The sequence below is a fragment of the Ranitomeya variabilis genome, chromosome 3, assembly GCF_051348905.1.
Source record: "Ranitomeya variabilis isolate aRanVar5 chromosome 3, aRanVar5.hap1, whole genome shotgun sequence".
NCBI lineage: Eukaryota > Metazoa > Chordata > Amphibia > Anura > Dendrobatidae > Ranitomeya > Ranitomeya variabilis.
The window spans coordinates 91,733,685-91,753,450 of record NC_135234.1 but is presented as its reverse complement, the minus strand read 5'-3'; the positions used below and the strand labels follow the sequence as shown (position 1 = coordinate 91,753,450).

General features: G+C 40.1%; 1 protein-coding gene and 1 long non-coding RNA gene across 2 annotated transcripts in view; both read right to left on the bottom strand.

Annotated features, from left to right (window-relative positions):
• Positions 1–12,880, bottom strand: part of AIPL1 (AIP like 1 HSP90 co-chaperone) — a 159,937-nt gene extending 147,057 nt beyond the window's left edge. The window contains exons 1-2 of the mRNA XM_077294394.1: positions 12,749–12,880; positions 11,822–11,929 (exon numbers count right to left, since the gene is read on the bottom strand). Of these exons, the coding sequence (XP_077150509.1) occupies positions 11,822–11,929; positions 12,749–12,799 (159 nt within the window). The 5' untranslated portion in view covers positions 12,800–12,880. The remainder of the gene's footprint in view (positions 1–11,821; positions 11,930–12,748) is intronic.
• On the bottom strand, positions 2,756–6,422 carry LOC143817974 (uncharacterized). The gene is made up of 3 exons (XR_013224233.1): positions 6,101–6,422; positions 4,108–4,487; positions 2,756–3,007 (listed from the first exon to the last, which is right to left on the bottom strand). It is a non-coding gene; the product is annotated as an uncharacterized LOC143817974 (long non-coding RNA).
• Positions 12,881–19,766: the final 6,886 nt, after the last annotated feature.

The following is a 19,766-nucleotide window of genomic DNA, read 5'->3' as shown; positions in this document are numbered from 1 at the left end:
TAACATCTTGACGCTGTGGGTTTGACGCTGTGGCTGTATGCAGCATCAAACCCGCAGCGTTTACTGACCGTGGAAACACACCGTTACAGTTCTGTTTCTCTTCAGTGCCACCACATGGGAAAAAAAGCACTATATGGTGTCCGTTAAAATCATTGGCTAACAAATGGACAAGCCAGGTCCTCCAGAAAAAAAAGACTCTCTTTTGACTCTCTCTGCTCCATCCATAGGGCTTTGAAAATGTTTTATTAAAACCAGAAAACCCCTTTTAAGGTATGTGCACACGTTCTGGATTATTCGCGGATTTTTCGCGTTTTTTGCGTGTTTTTTCGGCGGCTTTCACGGCAAAAACACTTAAAAAACGCATACATTAAGCATCCCATCATTTTTAATGGTTTCTGCAATTTTTGTGCACGTTTCGTTTTTTTCCGCAAAAAAAAACGCATGCGGAAAAATACGCAGCATGTTCATTAATTTTGCGGATTTTAAGCGGATTTCCCACTATACTATTGCATTGGGAAATTTCAGAAAAAAAACGCGAAAAATAAGCACAAAAACCGCGCAAAATACGCGATAAAAACGCGTAAAAAACGCATGCAGAATTCCAGCGGAAAACCTCAGTATTTTCTCAGGAAATCTCTGCATACTTTCCGGACGTGTGCACATAGCCTGATAGTTACAATAGTCATCTAGAGCATCTGATATAACCCCTTCATGACCTTGGGATTTTTCGTTTTTCCGTTTTCGTTTTTCACTCCCCTCCTTCACAGAGCCATAACTTTTTTATTTTTCAGTCAATTTGGCCATGTGAGGGCTTATTTTTTGCGGGACGAGTTGTACTTTTGAACGACATCATTGGTTTTACCATGTCGTGTACTAGAAAACGGGAAAAAAATTCCAAGTGCGGTGAAATTGCAAAAAAAGTGCAATCCCACACTTGTTTTTTGCTTGCCTGTTTTGCTAGGTTCACTAAATGCTAAAACTGACCTGCCATTATGATTCTCCAGGTCAGTACGAGTTCATAGACACCTCACATGTCTAGGTTATGTTTTACCTAAGTGGTGAAAAAAAATTCCAAACTTTCCAAAAAAAAAAAAAAAAAATTTGCGCCATTTTCCGATACTCGTAGCGTCTCCATTTTTCGTGATCTGGGGTCAGGTGAGGGCTTATGTTTTGCGTGCCGAGCTGGCGTTTTTAATTATAGCATTTTGGTGCAGATACGTTATTTTGATCGCCCGTTATTGCATTTTAATGCAATGTCGCGGCGACCAAAAAAACGTATTTCTGGCGTTTCGATTTTTTTTCTCATTACGCCATTTAGCGATCAGGTTAATGCTTTTTTTTTATTGATAGATCGGGCGATTCTGAACGCGGCGATACCAAATATGTGTAGGTTTGATTTTTTTTTTATTGATTTATTTTGATTGGGGCGAAAGGGGGGTGATTTAAACTTTTATGTTTTTTTTATTTTTTTCACATTTTTAAAAACTTTTTTTTTTCACTTTTGCCATGCTTCTATAGCCTCCATGGGAGGCTAGAAGCAGGCACAGCCCGATCGGCTCTGCTACATAACAGCGATCATCAGATCGCTGTTATGTAGGAGAATTGCAGGTGTGCTGTGAGCGCCGACCACAGGGTGGCGCTCACAGCCACCGGCGATCAGTAACCATAGAGGTCTCAAGGACCTCTATGGTTACCATTCAGAAGCATCGCCAACCCCCGATCATGTGACGGGGGTCGGCGATGACGTCATATCCGGCCGCACGGCCGGATGCGGTAGTTAAATGCCGCTGTCTGCGTTTGACAGCGGCATTTAACTAGTTAATAGGCGCGGGCAGATCGCGATTCTGCCCGCGCCTATTGCGGGCACATGTCAGCTGTTCAAAACAGCTGACATGTCCCGGCTTTGATGCGGGATCACCGCGGAGCCCTGCATCAAAGCAGGGGAGCTGACCTCGGACGGTATAGTACGTCCGAGGTCAGTAAGGGGTTAAGAAACAGTGGTAGGGAAAAGATTAGAGGGGTATTCCAGTTTGTAGAAAAACTCTGTCCCCAGGCACGGTTTGTTAGTTTTTTTTTTTTTTTAAAGACTGTTCTTTAATAAAACAAACAGTGCTTTATTCCTCCCCTACTTGGGTCCAGCTCTGAGTCTCCACTGCTGCTCCCATCGTCTATTATTGTCTGCAGTCTTGGTTGCAGCACTGTCGACATCACGTCAATCAGTGTGGCTCATGTCCTCCACTCAGGCAGAGCTCTTCAGGTAACTAATAAGCTGCAGCACTGTCAATGTGATGTCAGAGCTGCAGCCATTAAGCGAGCTCAGCAACTATGGTCGAGTAGCTGATTTTTTTTTTTTTTTAGCAAATATAAGCCAAGTTTGTTAGGGATCACCTGACAGCTTTAAAAATGGCTACCACAGAGAGAAATAGAACAAGCTTCTCCATTTACCAGATCCTTGGGGTTACCTGGACTTCACCCTTTACCACCTGTACAGGGATCTGGACTTACACAGGGACCACTGGGTTGGGGCCACAGAGTCAGCTGCTGGCCGGTGATGCAGGATGGCAGAAGTGGCTAGAAAGCCGAGTCAGATCCAGGAGGGAAGTCAAGGTACAAAATCAGTAGGTAGAAGAATAGTCAGGAAACAGGATGAGGTCTATAAAAGGAAAAGGCACAAGAACAACAGGAGCTGTGATCGAGGGATGTAAAATGTGAACCAGGCCAAAAAAACTATAGTTGGCAACTCACAGCAGAAAGTTTTAATAAGAGGTGGTACTATCCTATTGGCCAAAGCAGGGAGCTGATTAGTACTGATGAACACTACATATCCAAGGCACTCTAGCCTCAGTGATGGGACAGACCATGAGATGCCCAAATCGTCTGGTTCTGACCTTTACCCATCACCAGAGTCACTTGTAGAATGACTATGGCAGTGCCTAGTGACAGGAGTAGAAATCACCGTAGGAAGTCTTGGAGGAGATGTGAAAAACTGCCTGGGGAAAGGGGATTTCTGAAAGCAAAAAAAAAAACAGCTTAGAAGGGTTATTCTCACCTGGGACAATTATGGTATTTTGACAAGATATGCCATAAATATTAGATAGATGCAAGCCTGTCAGCTGGAACCTACATCTATTTGTAGTCTCCTGCCGCACCTCACCAGGAATGAAGAGGTGGCTGTGCAGGTTCTTCTCTTTCCATTCCTTTGTACAGGAGTTCTGAAAATTGATGAGCAATACGACTTGTCAGTTTTTCAAACTTCCACACAAATAGGATCATTAAAGAAAGATAAAGGCCCAGAGGAGGGATCCACATCTATCAGGCATCTTTGGCACATCCACTATACATAACATTACTGTTGCCATTTGGGAATTTCTGTTTAAACAAGACCTGAATTTTGATCATCTCTCTACATTTATTTCATACACAGAGCTAGGACGCTAGGAGATTTAGTAATATAGGTAGCGATTGAAATAGAGGTCTTGGGGGGAGGGAATATAAATCTAGGTCTGGCTAAATTCCCCTTTAATTTTTTTGGCACTTTTATTATTATAAACACAGCAAGATTAATTGCACCATGTAGCAATGTGCTGCCACCCAGGGCCTATATAACACTGGCAATGAAATACAATTAAAATACAAGGGAACTGGGGAGTTATTTCATTTTTGTTGTAGCCTAATTAACTGAGGAAATCTGCTGACTTAGTTCTTCTAAAAGTTATTTAGATCAAGAAAAACATATTTGAGATTTAATCCTCCGAGTGCATTTGTATAAAACAATTCTGTCGCAAAGTACCTGACAATCATATTTATTTCTTTTACTTTGGCTTTTAGCATTTAATCACAGGCTCTATCCCTGCTGCCTTTCTAATAAGGTTGTGTTCTTAATATTTATGGTATATTTCCCAAATAGAAAAATTGGATACCATGTCAAAGGAGTCCAATACCAATACTTGTATCCTAAATATCCATAAAAAGGCATTTGTGGCAGACTGACACCAGGAACTGACAATTTTCTATATACTTTGTTTTCCTTCCACTTTTATAAGATCTCTGCATGCAGTTATTAAATAGATTTCTATAATATTTACATCCAGGGAATAGAAAACTTACCTGGCCAAGTAATGAACATATAGTTGTACAAGTCAGAGCTCTGATAGCTACACAGAGGCCCCGAAACATCAAAGCTTTTATTTCAGTATTCTGCCATAAAAAGCTTAGAAAAGCCGCATCATTTTGACAAAGATGGCGGTTGCACTAAAATTATGTGACTTTTGGTGCTCTCACGCCATTTTCATCCAGCTCCGATAAAGTGGGCAGAGCTGGGGTGGCACGGTGGCATAATGACTTGCGCTGGCCAAGTTCACGACAAGTGGTGGTGTCAATTGCTACATCACAAATCTTCCTCCAGCATGGACTCAAATAGGATTTGTAGGGAGGCACACAGAGGTGTAAGCCACTCATCTGACGCTCGTGATGCATGAAAAGTTCTGCTATATAAGAAAACACATTAAATGGGTTTAAATTACCAAGTGGGTGTAACACTGTGAATCTTAACAGTGAGTAATATACACAGTTAAAACTCTGCTCCATTTTTCCATGCCGTTGGTCTTCATGGAACTGCTCATATGTGGTATGCAGACTCAAAGTCACATGATGCCCATTTTTTCGACATGTAGTCATCACTTTATTTTTACACAACTGAAGGCTAGTGATGAGCGAGTATTCTCATTGCTCGGGTTTTCCTGAGCATGCTGGGGTGACCTCCAAGTATTTTGGCGTACGTGGAGATTTAGTTTTTCTCGACACGCATGATTTGCGGCTGCTTGACAGCCTGAATACATGTGAGGATTCCTAAACAAACAGGCATCCCACACATGTATTCAGGCTGTCCAGTAGCAGCTGTGTGGACAAAAACTAAATCTCCGAGCACGCCAAAATACTCGGAGGTCACCCGAGCATGCTCGGGAAAACACGAGCAACGAGAATACTCGCTCATCACTACTGAAGGCCCATTTACATTGGCAGATGTTTGGCCGAACTAACAATCAGTCCCAATCATTGTCTAGTTTCAACATGCCCCATGATAAGTCAACAAATGAGTTAAAACCCATTTGTCAATGCATCTTTTAACCACAAAATTAATTTAAAAAGTCTTCCACCCAACCTTCCCACCTTATGGTTCACCCGGGTTCAGTTTTCCTAATGCTCGCTGCTTAGCAAAATGAATGAGGTTGAAGCAAATGTATTTCAAAGCATTCCAATGCCATGGATACATTGACTAATAACCCTATGTACTTTCTGACCTTCTTTCCTTTCATTCTGTAGAATCAGAGACTCACATGGAGCCCGGATCTGCAAGATCATATTTGTTGGTGCTTTCAGAGCAGCCTATTCTTCTCCTAAGATCATTTTCATTTGCTTTGTCTTTTTTGTGTTTTCTGCAGAAAATATCTGATTAGGCTTCTCCTACTATGCACATTTAATCAATAAAATATTAATTACAGTTGTCATTAAATGTGTCACCATCTGCTGGGGTGTAATCTGAGAGCTAATGCCACTCAAATCCCTGGTTACACATACTGAGCAGCAAAAGATCAAGCTGTGCCATGCAGTTTTACTGTGTTAATGATGTATTGCTATGCGTACAGTCTGATATACTGCAATAACTGAGGGTACATGAACACAAAGTATTAAATATCTGCTCTATCTATATGGAGTGCTACTTTGTGTTTGAATATATTGGGGAATATTTCCTAAGCTAAATTCCCCAGAATTCTGTCTCAGTTGTCACCAATAAACTGATGTACATCTCATGCACACTTTTTGCACCTCACTCGAAAATTAAAAGGTTTAAAATGAAGCTCAATGTGACAAGGAATGAGCTAAAATTGTGATGCACAACTCTGATGTAAATTAAGCCACCAACATTTTGAGTAATGTTAGAAAAAACTTTCAGTTTGCCAAATTTATTAACCTGCATGAACTATTGCGTTAAATTTAATGCATTTTCAGACTGTCTAGTCTGAGTAAAACTTTCTAAAAATTAGATATTATTAGTAAATTTGTCAAATTGTACTCTGAGCACCCTAGGGAGCCCATTTACCTGAAGCATGGTGAAGTAATCTATTATTTATGTCTACATATCTGTTGACACGTTCAATATTAGAGATGAGGAAGTAGGTTTGATGTAAATTGAATTTGCCTCAAGTTTGACCAAAACTTGGGATCTTCCCGAATCTAAGTTTTTATGATTTTCTTCATGCGACTTCATAAAAATGGTGGCCAGCCGCAGCTCACCTGTTTAGGTGAGCTGTGGCTTGCCACTGTTTTGCTGAAGTCACAGTTCACCTGTCTTGTCACCGCAGATTTATGTGCTCTCCCTTTGACCTGGTCTTTCCTTCAGGACTGCACACACAACGCCATCGTCTTCAGCTCCACCAGAATTTTCACTCAGCTCCTCAGCCCGAGTAGGTTTCTGACATCACAATGTCTTGTCAGCACCTCAGACGACACATCTTGCAACACTGTGAAGTTATGACTGTGTCATGACATCAGAGGCCTACTCAGTGCTTAAACCCAGAGTAAAAATGCAAAAAAGCCAAAGAGGAGTGTGGCAAAGCTAGATTTTAATCTTAGCACTGCAGATCTTGATTAGATGCACCTGACTTGCTTTGACTAAGAACAAGAGTCTGTGTTCACTGAGTGTGTCAGTCTGCTGGATGTTGAGCCGAATGTGCTGCTGGTGAGTGACCAGCCAAAATGGGAGCTGTAGCTGGGAGAGGGACTTGTCAGGGTCTCTATCTCAATGGAGTCTGCATGGGGTAGCTAGGAAAGCTGAGCAATCTGTGTGTTGGAGCTGCAAAGAACTTTGTGGAAGCTGCAGCCTGTTCAATGTGAACTGTTCCCTGAGTTGAACACTTCTGTTTTGCACTGAAAGTTGCTGAAGCTCGGGTTGAAGGTGATACCGAGATTGGTGGGATCTTGCCTCTTCTGTGTATGAAGTTTGCTCCAGGAGAAAAGACTGTAATCTGTTCAGGTGAGCCCGCATTGACATACTGTATAAGTGCCTGCTAAATGAACTGTTTACTTGATGTGATACCTTTGTGCTGTTTTTGCTTTTGAATCCCTTGCAGTTTTACGAAAGCAGTAAAACTGCACATGGTTGGACCAAACTACAATGCCTATGTGAACACTGCCTAATGCCCACCTGAGACTGTTAATCCCTACAGGAGATACATGAAAATAACATGCAAGAGGAAGCTGCATGGAGCACAGGAACGGGGGTCTGCGGCGGGGGGGACAGGAGAGTAGTGAGGTGAGTATTTTTTTTCTTTACCCTATATTTGTTATGCTCTGGGAGACCCCAAGTATAATCAAGAACTTTTAATTTGCATTGAAAAACTTTGATACAAATTGCACTTTTTGGCCAAAATCAACCGAACTGCCAAAATTGAATTTCAGCAGATTCCCTCATCACTCTATCTATAACTAAAATATTTTTGTGCAATGGGTGGGGGGATTATGATAAGGAGATTATTATCTGGTGTAGTTTTTTTACTTGCTTTATCATTTTCTTGGTTTCTATTTTGGGATTAATTTATCAATCTGTCACACAATAAATAGTAAATTTGATGCATTTTATTTTATCACCCAATTGGAATAAGGGCAAGAAAAAGCAAAGTACAGAAAACTTTTGCCAAAAGTTTAAAAAAAATAAAATTTAAAATGAAAGGATGAACTGAAAGTTGAGATGAAACACTAAACATGGAGTTATTCCAAGAATTTTTTAGGGCAAAATTTTATCAAAAGAAAGAGGTTGAGCAAACCAAAAGGACTGATCATCGCCTTTTTTCATCATTCAAAGTAAATGTGGAATCAAAGAAATGAGGAACCAAGTGGTAATCACAGCAAAACTACTTCAGAGTGTGAAAACCCGTCCCGTTTACAATAAAAGGGCTCTCAATATAAAACCTCATTCAGATAGGATGAGCCAGTACATTAGGTCTGTGAGAAAAAACAACAATATGCACTACACTATTTCCAATGGTTTTATGGACTATAATAGTGCATGTAAGAGCAATCCGTTCCTACACCCATATGGAGCCAGGTACTCCTGCAATTTTGGGATGTGACTGGCCCAATAATTTATCTAGCAGTTTAAACACAGTTTAACAACATAAAAGATAGCATAAACTTATAACTACCTTATATTTTGTAATGTAAATCAAGGTAAAGTAATATACAGTGGAGAAAATACGTATTTAATACACTGCCGATTTTGCAAGTTTTCCCACCTACAAAGAATGGAGAGGTCTGTAATTTATATTGTAGGTACATGAAGATTTCTAGACTAGGAAATCACACTGTATGATTTTTGCATAATTAATTTGCATTTTATTGTATGAAATAAGTAATTGATACAATAGAAAAACAGAACTTAATATTTGGTACTGAAACCTTTGTTTGCAATTACAGAGGTCAGACTTTTCCTGTAGTTCAAGTTTGCACACCCTGCTCAGGGATTTTGGCCCACATATCGATACAGATCTTCTCCAGATCTTTCAGGTTTCGGGGCTGTTGCTGGGCAACATTGAGTTTTATCTCCCTCCAAAGGTTTTCTATTGGGTTCAGGTTTGGAGACTGGCTAGGCCACTCCAGGACCTTGAAATGGTTCTTATGGACCCTCTCCTTAGCTGCCCTAGCTGTGTGTTTCCGGTCATTGTGATGCTGAAAGATACAACCATGACCCATTTTCAATGCTCTTACTGAGGGAAGGAGGTTGTTGACCCCATCCATCCTCCCATCAATACGGTACAGTTATCCTGTCCCCCTTGCAGAAGAGCACCTCCAAAGTATGATGTTTCCTCTGCCATGCTTCACAGTTGGGATGGTGTTCTTGGGGTTATACTCATCCTCCTTCTTCCAAATACTTTGGTCCTCAGTTGAGTTGATACCATGATGGTATAGTGTGTTACTAAAGGTAATATTTGAGACTGTGGCCTCCGCTCTCTTCAGGCCATTGACCAGGTCCTCCCATGTAGTTTTGGGCTGATTCCTGACCTTTCTCAGAATCAGCTTTACTCCACAAGACAAGATCTTGCATGGAACCCCAGACTGAGGAAACTTGACAGTCATATCGTGCTTCTCCCATTTTATAATAATTGTGCCAACAGCTGATGCCTTCTCAACAAGCTGCTCGGCTATTGTCCTATAGCTCATCCCAGCCTTGGGCAGGTCTACAATTTTTGTTCCTGGTGTCCTTAGACAGCTCTTTGGCATGGGCCATAATGGAGAGGTTGAAGTGTGATTGAGTGTGGACAGGTATCTTTTATAAAGGTAACGAATTCAAACAGGCACAATTAATACATGTAATGAGTGCAGAGAAGGAAGGCTTCTCAAAGAAACACTATCAGGTCTGTGAGTGCTTCAATTCTTGCTGGTTGGTAGGTGATCAAATACTTATTTCATACAACAAAATGCAATTTAATTATTTAAAAATCATACAATGTGATTTTCTGTTTTTTATTTTTAGATTCTGTCTCTCACATTTGAAGTGTACCTACGATAAAAATGACAGACCTCTCCATTCTTTGTAGGTGGGAAAATTTGCAAAATCGGCAGTGTGTCAAATACTTATTTTCTCCACTGTGTGATTAATTGTTTTATCGGACACCACATGGACCCATTGCGTCAAATGGATTAAATAAAATTTTCCCCATTGTATATATACATTTCTTAAACATTTTAAAAAGAAAGAAAAGAGAAAAACACCCAAAGAGTATGTTCACATGTTTAGTATTTTGCAGCAGATGTTTTTGCTGCAAACAACAGTGTTGGCAGAAAAAACACTGTATAAAATACTTTTTTTTACTTATATGTTTTCCCGTTCATTTAAATGAGTGAAAAGCACAAAAAAATTCTACAAGAATTGCCATGCGGCAGATTTGAAAAATACTTTGATGCTGGGATCACATGACAGTATAAACAATCAGAAAAGTGGTACAATAATTTGCTCACTTGTCATCCGTATAAAATCCATGTTTTTACTCAGCAGCTATTAATCACTTACAGGACCATTTACAGTTTTCTATGTTACAGAATTGTAATGTATCCATAAAATTCCGATACTATATTGTGGCTATGTGTGGCACCTGATTTTTTTCTCGTATCTATTTGATTTTGGAGTGAAATTGAAACATGCTGAGAATTTTTTCACAGACACATTCCGTCACTGAAAAAAATTGATCATCAGCACTGCCGCATTGACTAACATTGGTCCAGGTGCTATCCGATAGCCCTCATCCAATGTATACGGCGGTGTGAGTGAGCCATGAAAGTTCAAATCTGCAAGGAAAAAATAATTAATTTAAAAACACAGAACACCCAAAATCTAATACATATCAGTGATATTGAATAAAATAAAACATACAATCGTGGTGTACTGTGAGGGTTGTCAGTGGGAACCACTACAGAGAAGAGACAAAAACCAAAGCAATACAGAACAAGAGACTACCAGAAAGTATACAGGCAAGAAAATAATTAAAATATGCCTTTATTGATAAAGATGACAATAGGTTACATAAAATAAAATAAAAGAAGACAAAAGTGTGCAAGAGCAGGACTAGACAGGGTAATAAGTAATATAATTATTCACAGCAACCCCAGAATACCTCAATAAAGGGATTATTATATATTGCTCGGCTGTGCATACCACATAGTGCAAAGACGACAATTATTAAAACATGATGTGAAATGTGTAAAAAATCAATCAATCAAACAAGAACAAATAAATCGCCAAAATAAGGTGCTGGTGTGCATCAAAAACTAAGCCAAATGTACTATGTGTACCAAGAATTCAATCAATGATTAATCATAAAATAAATAATAAAGTGCTAGAGTGCAAAGACCACTATTAAGGGTCAAGCATTGTGCAAGATAAACAAAACCACAAATGTGGAACTATTGCAGAAAATTTATATAGGATAGCACAGCAATATATATACTATATACCTGGGGAGTAAGCTGGGTCCCGTGCCTGCGCACACCCGACGCGCGTTTCGGAAATCTTTCCTTCGTCAGGGGGTGAAAAAATAAGCAACATGTGCATCAAATTTCAGAAATCTCATTTACTTTGCTACTACTGTAAAATGCTTTGCTTTTTCTGCAGCAAAAACACACTGAAAAATCATGGCAAAAAATACAGCATGTGAACAAGCCCAAAACGTCGCAAAACAAAAATTAAGTCATTAGCTGTTACCTAATTGTCTATTTTTCCATGGTTTGCCAACTTTACTTTTTTTTTTTTTTTTCTGGACAGCTCATCAAAAAATCACAGACAGACAATATTTTTACAAACACATTGGAAAGCCATAATAAATCATTATGATTATAAGTGATACATGTCTACAGCCCATAATTCTGATATAAAGACACTAGTTTTATTCACTGCAAAATAATGATAATTACAGTAAAAAATAATCTGTATAAGTTTCTTCAGCCTCAAAAAAAGATCACAGACGCCTGAAATTTCATTTACAGACAGGGTTAAAAAAGTGCCCTATTTTTATGGACGATTGGCAAACCTGAGTCTTTCGATCTGTCGCTCTCATGTGTTCAATTTTTCTATTCGTTTATCTTAAAATAGTTAAATTTCTGTTGCATTCACAATCCCAAATCTGCACAAGGACTACATCACAGGGAATGGACACATAAATGGTTAGTTCACTGTACGGTAATCTTTTCACTGCCCACTTAGAGAAGAGTAAAACGATCAGGTTAACAATGGCTCTTGTACTTGGCAAATGTTCAGAGCAGCAAGACAAACCTTCGATCCCGTGATGAATTTAGGCAGGTCTCCAGTGCCTCCATGATAAATTTGCTTCTTCACACCTTCCCTGTTCAGACCTATTGCTTCCTCCATTGCACCTGCTATCTGTGGATGAAAATAGATTCAGACTGTGAGATTAACCTTTATATAGAGATAAGGAAGGATCTGTGAAACTGCCTTCAAGGCATAAGACCTGGGGATTGAACAGTCTTAGCACAGATTGCCTGACTTAGAGAGGGAAGCCGCTGTTCTTATATAAGCAATATTTTAAAATGTGTTTTATTTCTGTAGCATAGGAACATTTTTCTTCTTAGACAAGTTCTCCTGGTTTGGTGCAATCCTTAAGAAATTACATTTACATTACAATACCATACATTTTCTTGGTAATGTAGGCAATAACTTTCTACATGTATTGGGTTGGATTGAGGAATAAGGAAAAGCTTTAATGTCAAAGCCAGTAGAGAAAAAGGTTGCTAAGGAAATGGAAATGCCCACGAGCATCCTTCCAGAATAGGCATGTCATTAGCAGATCTAAACGAGATATGGCATTTAATAATATAATGCTTTTACTGTTTCGCAATTCTGCCCCTGGTAAAAGAGTATTTCTGTCTTCAACATTTATTTCATTTTCACTGGAATTGACAAAAATCCTGATATTATTAAATTTGAGCAAAATGATGCACAGGACCTAAGTCCAGCAGCCTTGCGAGCTGACTGTGTCTTCGTTCAATTGGAGCACAAAGAATTTATTCCTTACAGCCGGCATCTTCTGCTCGTGTAAAGATTAGTAGGCCTGGTGGACCATCATCATGATAGGCATAGGGCCTACTAATCAGGTTCGAGACCAGTGGCCATGAACTAGTGACGCAATCGCTGAACCAGTATCCTGCAGATCTTTTTGCTCTGCACTTTTATATTTCTTACCTCTTGCCATCTACTTGATAAATCCAGAGGATGAAAATTGAGCTGCCCCATACTTCTTCGTATTTTGAACTTACACAAGTTTCCCTTTCTTCGTGGACCTCCACATTAGCAAGAGAAGGGTAGCTCAGTGGTCGAGATTCCGTTTGGTTCTGTAAGAGATGGACTTGAGAAGGAACAAGGTCAAACTGTCCTCTGACGAGGATGTTATGGTAACATAACTTACACCTGTCCCTTAGATAAGGCTTTCGGCCCCTACTTAACTTACACATAGAAATTAATATGATTCTAGCTTAGGCCTATTCTGATGTCAGTGTTTGTCTTTTGTGTGCAGTCCATGTTTTCCATGGACACTGACTAGAGATGAGTTGCTCAATTTGCACATGATCAATTTTGAGTCTAATTTACAGATATTTGCGGTTTTACATGAATTCAAATATTTTGAGATTTGATTGATAGTTCGCTAAAAAAAAAACACTTACCACACACCATTTCCCACATTGCTGAAGCATCAGAGAATGGTCTAATGTCATTTTCATTGCCGTGTAGGCCTCCCGATAATTCCCAGCAAATATGACATTTAATGAATTATACCTTGCACAGCGGTGGACATGCACGCGTGCAGAAAACCTTTGTGCAAATTATTACTGACGTGTTCCACTGTGGATTGAGCATTTTGTTGTTTTTTATATAGACACTGGTTTTGTGCAAGCAATCCAAGTTCCCCTTCTTATTCTGAATGAGAGAACATAGCACTATAATTTCAATGGCTAGAGAACCTATTATTTTGTTTGCGACTCATTTCCTTTAATCAGTATAATTAACTGTACTGAACATAATTATTTATCCCATTAATTATAACAAAATACATTGTAAGTATCCCCATACTACTAGTGGATATGGAACATACAAAATAAAAAACAATCACTTGAAGAATATGTGTGGCGCTCTAATGACAGGGAGGTGTGTAAAGCTGTTACAAAGAGGTGACCAACCTCTCCAGCTGCTACCTAATAATATAAAACATTGCCTTAGACAATGGGATACAGCTCAGATAGAAATGATTTGTATAAATGGTTGCAGCTTTTGTTATACTTGACAAGAACAATGTGCTTGTCTAGAAAAATCTGCTTCTCCAGCGGCCCAGACTTACATCAGAGTGACAACAAAATAGTGCACTGATTAATGGCTGTATAATTAACTGTTGCATAAATGTTCTATTAATTTGTAATAAAGAGCTTATGATATTACAGGTTTTTTTGAACATCTGCAAACATTTTTGTTCCACTGCTGCTACAAAAACACAAAAATAATTAATTTTGATGAAAAAACTCCTAACATTTTTTGTATAAAGCTCCTATGCAGATCTATGCATTTCCATGGTTACAGAATGCAAATAAATCTTCTGTGCAGTCAGACCCGGAGATCATAACTTACTCCCTTGTATTTCACACCTCCCCTACTCAAACGTGATATATGACAAAGATTATCAGAAACAGAACCCAGTAGCTCTTGTGTCTAGGCGGCAGCTCTTCCCTCAGCTATTTAGCTTGCTGGACAGTTCCTTGCTAATCCAGATACTAGTACCTCTGTTGTTCCTGGTTGAACACCCTACTTAAACCTGCCAGTGCACTTCCTTCCATGCGAGATTATTGAGCTCCCAGCCTTTAGTCAAGTTTCTGTCCACCTGCTGCTTATCCTCAAGATTATACTGCAGCTACCGTGTACCAACCTCTGGCTATTCCTGACTACGCAACCTGCTGATCCTTTAACTATACTGCTACTCCTGTGTACCAACTTCTCATTATTTCTGACTACGCTACCTGCCTATCCTCTGAACTATACTGTTGCTCCTGTGTACCGACTTATGGCTATTCCTGAATTTGCTACCTGCCGATGCTGCCGCTAGTGGTTACAATACCACTACTCCAACTGAGGTCAGTCCATAATAGAATAATCTTGCACACAAAATTGAGTGTATTGCAGCCACCATGAGGCAACAAGTTGCTGAACTTAAGAATATTCGTGCCACATGCCAATAATTTTCTAAGTTGCAAACACAGGTATCAGGGTCAGTAACAGGGTCAGCTAAAGGAAATTATTAAATTACAGAGGAAACCTTTGGATTTGAGGAACTCAGGCCTGGAATCAAACACATGCATGACACTGTCTGGAAAGGTCAGTGGGGGATCATTATCATTACCATGGGTTCCTTAATCAATGTCATATCCATTTCCAGATGCAACCTTCTCCAGTTTACCAGTGACAGGAAAAAGCAGGGCCGGACTGGCCATTTGGCAATTCTGGCAAATGCCAGAAGGGCCGGTCTGGTTGTGGGCTGCATTGTGTGCTACGTTGTTAACAGAATCAATGTTCTCAAGATACCCATACTGTTAACAGTTGTGACAGAGCACAAAGCTGGTCACTCCGTCACTTACCTCAGAAGGCCATGGGTATCATTAGAAATATTGGTCTTGCAGTAAATCGTCCTTTCCTACATCCAGGGTAATATTAGTAATATATCCCATGTGGTTATTGGGGACGGGGACACCATGGGCCTGTGTGAATATAGATGCCAGGGCTGAATTTCATCCCCAGTCCGTACCTGGGAAAAAGGTTTTGTTCATCACTAATCTCGTGACTGATGAGGCTCTTGCATGGTCCTCACCTTATATGGAAAAGAATTCTGACCTCCTGAATGACCTAGTTTCCTTCATCACAGCTATGGATCAAGTGTTTGATGACCTGAATCGTTGTGCTACACCTGAAACCAAGTTGCATAACCTATGTCAAGGGCGGCACACTGTAGCTGAATATACTGTACCTTCGAATTCCGCTGCTGAGTGGCAGACACCACATGAAATTTAGCTGCCTAGAGGGTTCAATTTCGATGAGGATTATCAGAACTAATTAAGAATCAACTTGCAAAGGTTAAGACTTCTGATAATTTAGAGGACTTTATTCAATCATTCATCTGAATTGATCAGAGACTCACTGAACGAAAATAGGAAAGACTGTGAGTATTTGGCAACAACCCTAACTCAATCAGCATTAAAGAAAAACAGGAAATGGAAAGTGTGCTTGAACCTATGCAAATTGATGTAATCTGAAAACCTGTCTCTGCAGCAGAGAAGGAGAGGCGACATATAGAAAATGTATTCCTCTACTGTGGGGGCTCTGGACATTTTGCCATTAACTTTCTTAATAAAAGGACTATAGTCTTCACAATTGCCAAAACTGCAAGCGATTTAGACCTTTTTGAACAGCCAGATCCGTTTATGCAGACCATCTCATCTGAGATCCATGGTGAAGGTGAGTACATTGTGGATAAAATTCTGGACTCTAGAAGATTTAAAGGAGGATTATAATATTTGGGGCAATGGAAGGGTTACAGACCATAAGATAATTCGTGGGAGCTGAAGGGCAATGTCCATCCACCCATACTTACAGAAGCTTTTCATCAGAGGCATCCAGAGAAGCCAGGACCTGAGGTGTAAAGAGGCCATCCTGGAAGGAGGGGAGTACTGTCAGGATTTGATGCAGTTATTTTTGATCAAGAACAAAAAAAAAAATTCAAATAGAATTTTTAATATAAAAGAAGGACTTACATTGGCCGTATATCAGGTACTGTAACATCTGTTGGAGGTCACAGACTCCAAAAGGCTACCTCAGAGAGACTTGGCACAAGCAACTCTGGCAGGTTCCAAAGGTACCCCAACCTTCACTCTTTAACCCTTGTACAGGAACCTGGTCTTACAATGGGTTCCAGTGGACTGCTTCTATGGAAAGGCTGCCGACTTGAGAAGTGAAACAGAGGCAGGAAGGGTCACCAAGCAGAGTCAGAGCCAAGAGGTTACTTCAGGAATAGAATCATAAGACAAGATGATGGTCAAAATTCATGCTGAGGTCATAAAAGGAGAAATTAGCAAACCATCATAAGCATGGACAGGAGCACAAGTCAGGTAGCAAAAAATAATTAACTGGCAGTGGAAGTCCACGAGACCAAGGGGTTTAAATAGCAGGCAGCCCCACACAAGGCTCTGAGGAAGAGTACTCAAAAAATCAGACAATTAACCCCATAGCTCCCTGATGTAGGGGCACAAAAGTCCCAGTAGTTAAAGAGGACTGATGTTGTCATTCATCACTTGCAACAAACGTGTGGCGCCACCCAGCAATCAAAGCAGGAACAAAGAGGCACAGGAATCGATGTTACAGATACACTACATGGATAAAAATTTTGCGACCCCAGACATCACAATTAAGAGCTTTTATGACATCGAATTCTAAATAAATAGTAATTAATTAGTATTGAGTTGTGCCCAACTCCTTTTGCAGCTAAACCAACCTCCGCATCCTGGGAAGACTTTTTACAAGATTTTGGCATGTGTCTGTGGGAATTTTTGAGCATTCATTCAAAAGAAGATTTCTTAGGCACTAAGGTTAGACAAGAAGTCATGGCTTGCAGTCTCCATTCTGTTTCATCCCAAGTGTTCAGTGGAGTTGAGATCGGTGCTCCGTACCTACCAGTCAAGTTCTTCCACATTAAACTTACTAAACAATGCATTAGGTTAGCCATGGAACACAAAATGGCCTTCCTCAAACTGTTCCCACAAAGTTGAAAGCATCAAAAAATGTCTTGGTATGCTGAAGCATTAAGATTTTCCTGAAAACCATTACATGACCTCTACCAAACTTTACAGTTGGCACAACGGATTCTGACAGGTAACTTTCTACTGGCATTTCCCAAACCCACACTTTTCCGTCTGACTGCCATAAAAAGAAGAGTTATATATTACTCCACAGAACACATTTCCACTACTCCAGAGTCCAGTGGTGGTAGCTTTACACCACTCCATCCGACACTTGGCATTGTGCTTGGTGACATAAGGCTTCCATGTGGATGCTCAGCCATGGAAGCCCATGCCATGAAGCTCCTGATACACAGTTTTTGTACTGATGTTAATATCAGAGGAGGTTTGTACTCTGCAGTTATAAAGTCAGCAGAGTTTTGGTGACTTTTATTCATTATTATGCTCGGCATACAGTTATCCTGAACTTTACATGGTCTGCCACTTTGTGAGTGAGTTGATGTAGTTTTTAAATGGCTTGATGTTTCAAGAACACCACTCACTGTTGGCAGTAGAATATTTATGAGGGAAGAAAGTTCACAAATGACATATGGCAATGGTGGCATTCAATTCCTGTACCAGCCTTATTGCAAAAATATTTAAAAACTAGATGGTGGCCCGATTCTAACGCATCGGGTATTTTAGAATATGTATGTAGTTTATTTATGAAGTTTTCAGAATAATGCAATTTATACACAGGATTCGGCCAGCCAGCCGCCACCAATTAGGGAAGGGTGGTTCAAATTCCGCGCCAATTCGCGGGCGGACTGCGACTGTCGCTGATTGTTCGTAGCCGGGCATGACAAATCAGTGAAGCCAGGGCTTGCTCCAGGTTTTTGAGGGCCCCGGGCGAAAGAGTCTCAGTGGGCCCCCCTCTTTAACACATACCATGATTCATGATGCACAGATACAGCAGAGAAATATAGCACAGCCAAGTAGCATATAACACAGCCCACATAGTATATAACACAGCCACGTAGTATAGAGCACAGCCACGCAGTATACTGCCCAGCCACATAGTATATAGCACAGCCCACGTAGTATATAGCACAGCCACGTAATATATTGCACAGCCACGTAGTATATTGCAGCCATGTAACATATTGCACAGCCACGTAACATTCGCACAGCCACGTAGTATATAGCACAGAGATGTAGTATATAACACTGCCCATGCAGTATATAACCCAGGCCACGTAGTATAGAGCACAGCAATGTAGTATATTGCCCAGCCACATAGTATATACCACAGCCATGTAGTATATAGCACAGCCCACATAGTATATAGCACAGAGATGTAGTATATAGCACAGTCCACGCAGTATCTAACACAGCCCATGTAGTATATAGCAATGTGGGCACCATATCCCTGTTAAAAAAAATAAATAAAATAAAAAATAGTTATATACTCACCTTCCGTCGGCCCCCGGATCCAGGCGAGGCGTTTATCGATGCTCCTCATGATGCTCCAATTCAAAGAGTGCATTGCGGTTTCGCGGGATGATGACATAGCGGTCTCGCGAGACCGCTACATCATCATCTCGCGAGACCGCAATGCATGGACCGGAGCGGGAAAAAATCCACATCAGAAAAGCTGTATAATCCTTTATAAATGTTTTCCTTTCCAATGATCAGGCTAAAGACGGTTCAATTTTTTAAAAAGCATAAATTAAAAACAAAAAAACAAAATAATGTACGAAAAAAGAAAGGGAAAATATTTCAATACAAAAAAAACTCAGTTATATAAAATAAAAAGTTAACAAAAAAAGTAAACATATTCAATTTTGCAGCGTCTGGAATGACTCAAAATATAAAACTGTTTGATTATTTAACTCATACAGTGAACAAAGTAAAACAAATAAAATAAAAAAAACAAAAACAAAACTTTTTCATCACACTGAGAAACTCTAATATATAAAGCTGAATGTGTGTGTGTGTGTGTGTGTGTGTGTGTGTGTGTATGTTTGGGATTGGCATCTGCACCGTCGCAGCTACAGCCACAAAATTTTGCACAGTCACACGTCTGGACTCCGAGAGCGTCATAGTCTATGTTGTGAGGCGAAATTTTAACCCCGCGCGTTCCAATTCACCAAACAATTTTGCCCCTACATAATGGGGAAAAAGTGAAAGGAAAAGTGTTGGAGGCAAATTGACAGCTGCCAGATGTGAACAAGGGGGACTTAAAGAGTGAGAGCGATGACGCCAAAGAGTATATACCGTACAGTTGCTAAGGTGGGGCCCCAACATGGGATACTGACCACACACGGGGATATGAACACACACACACAAAATGCGCCACACACTACCACGTGCTTGAACACATATCACCCTCAGCACACATTTCACCACACATACACCAACCTCGCCACACAAAAGTCAAAACACAAAAGTCG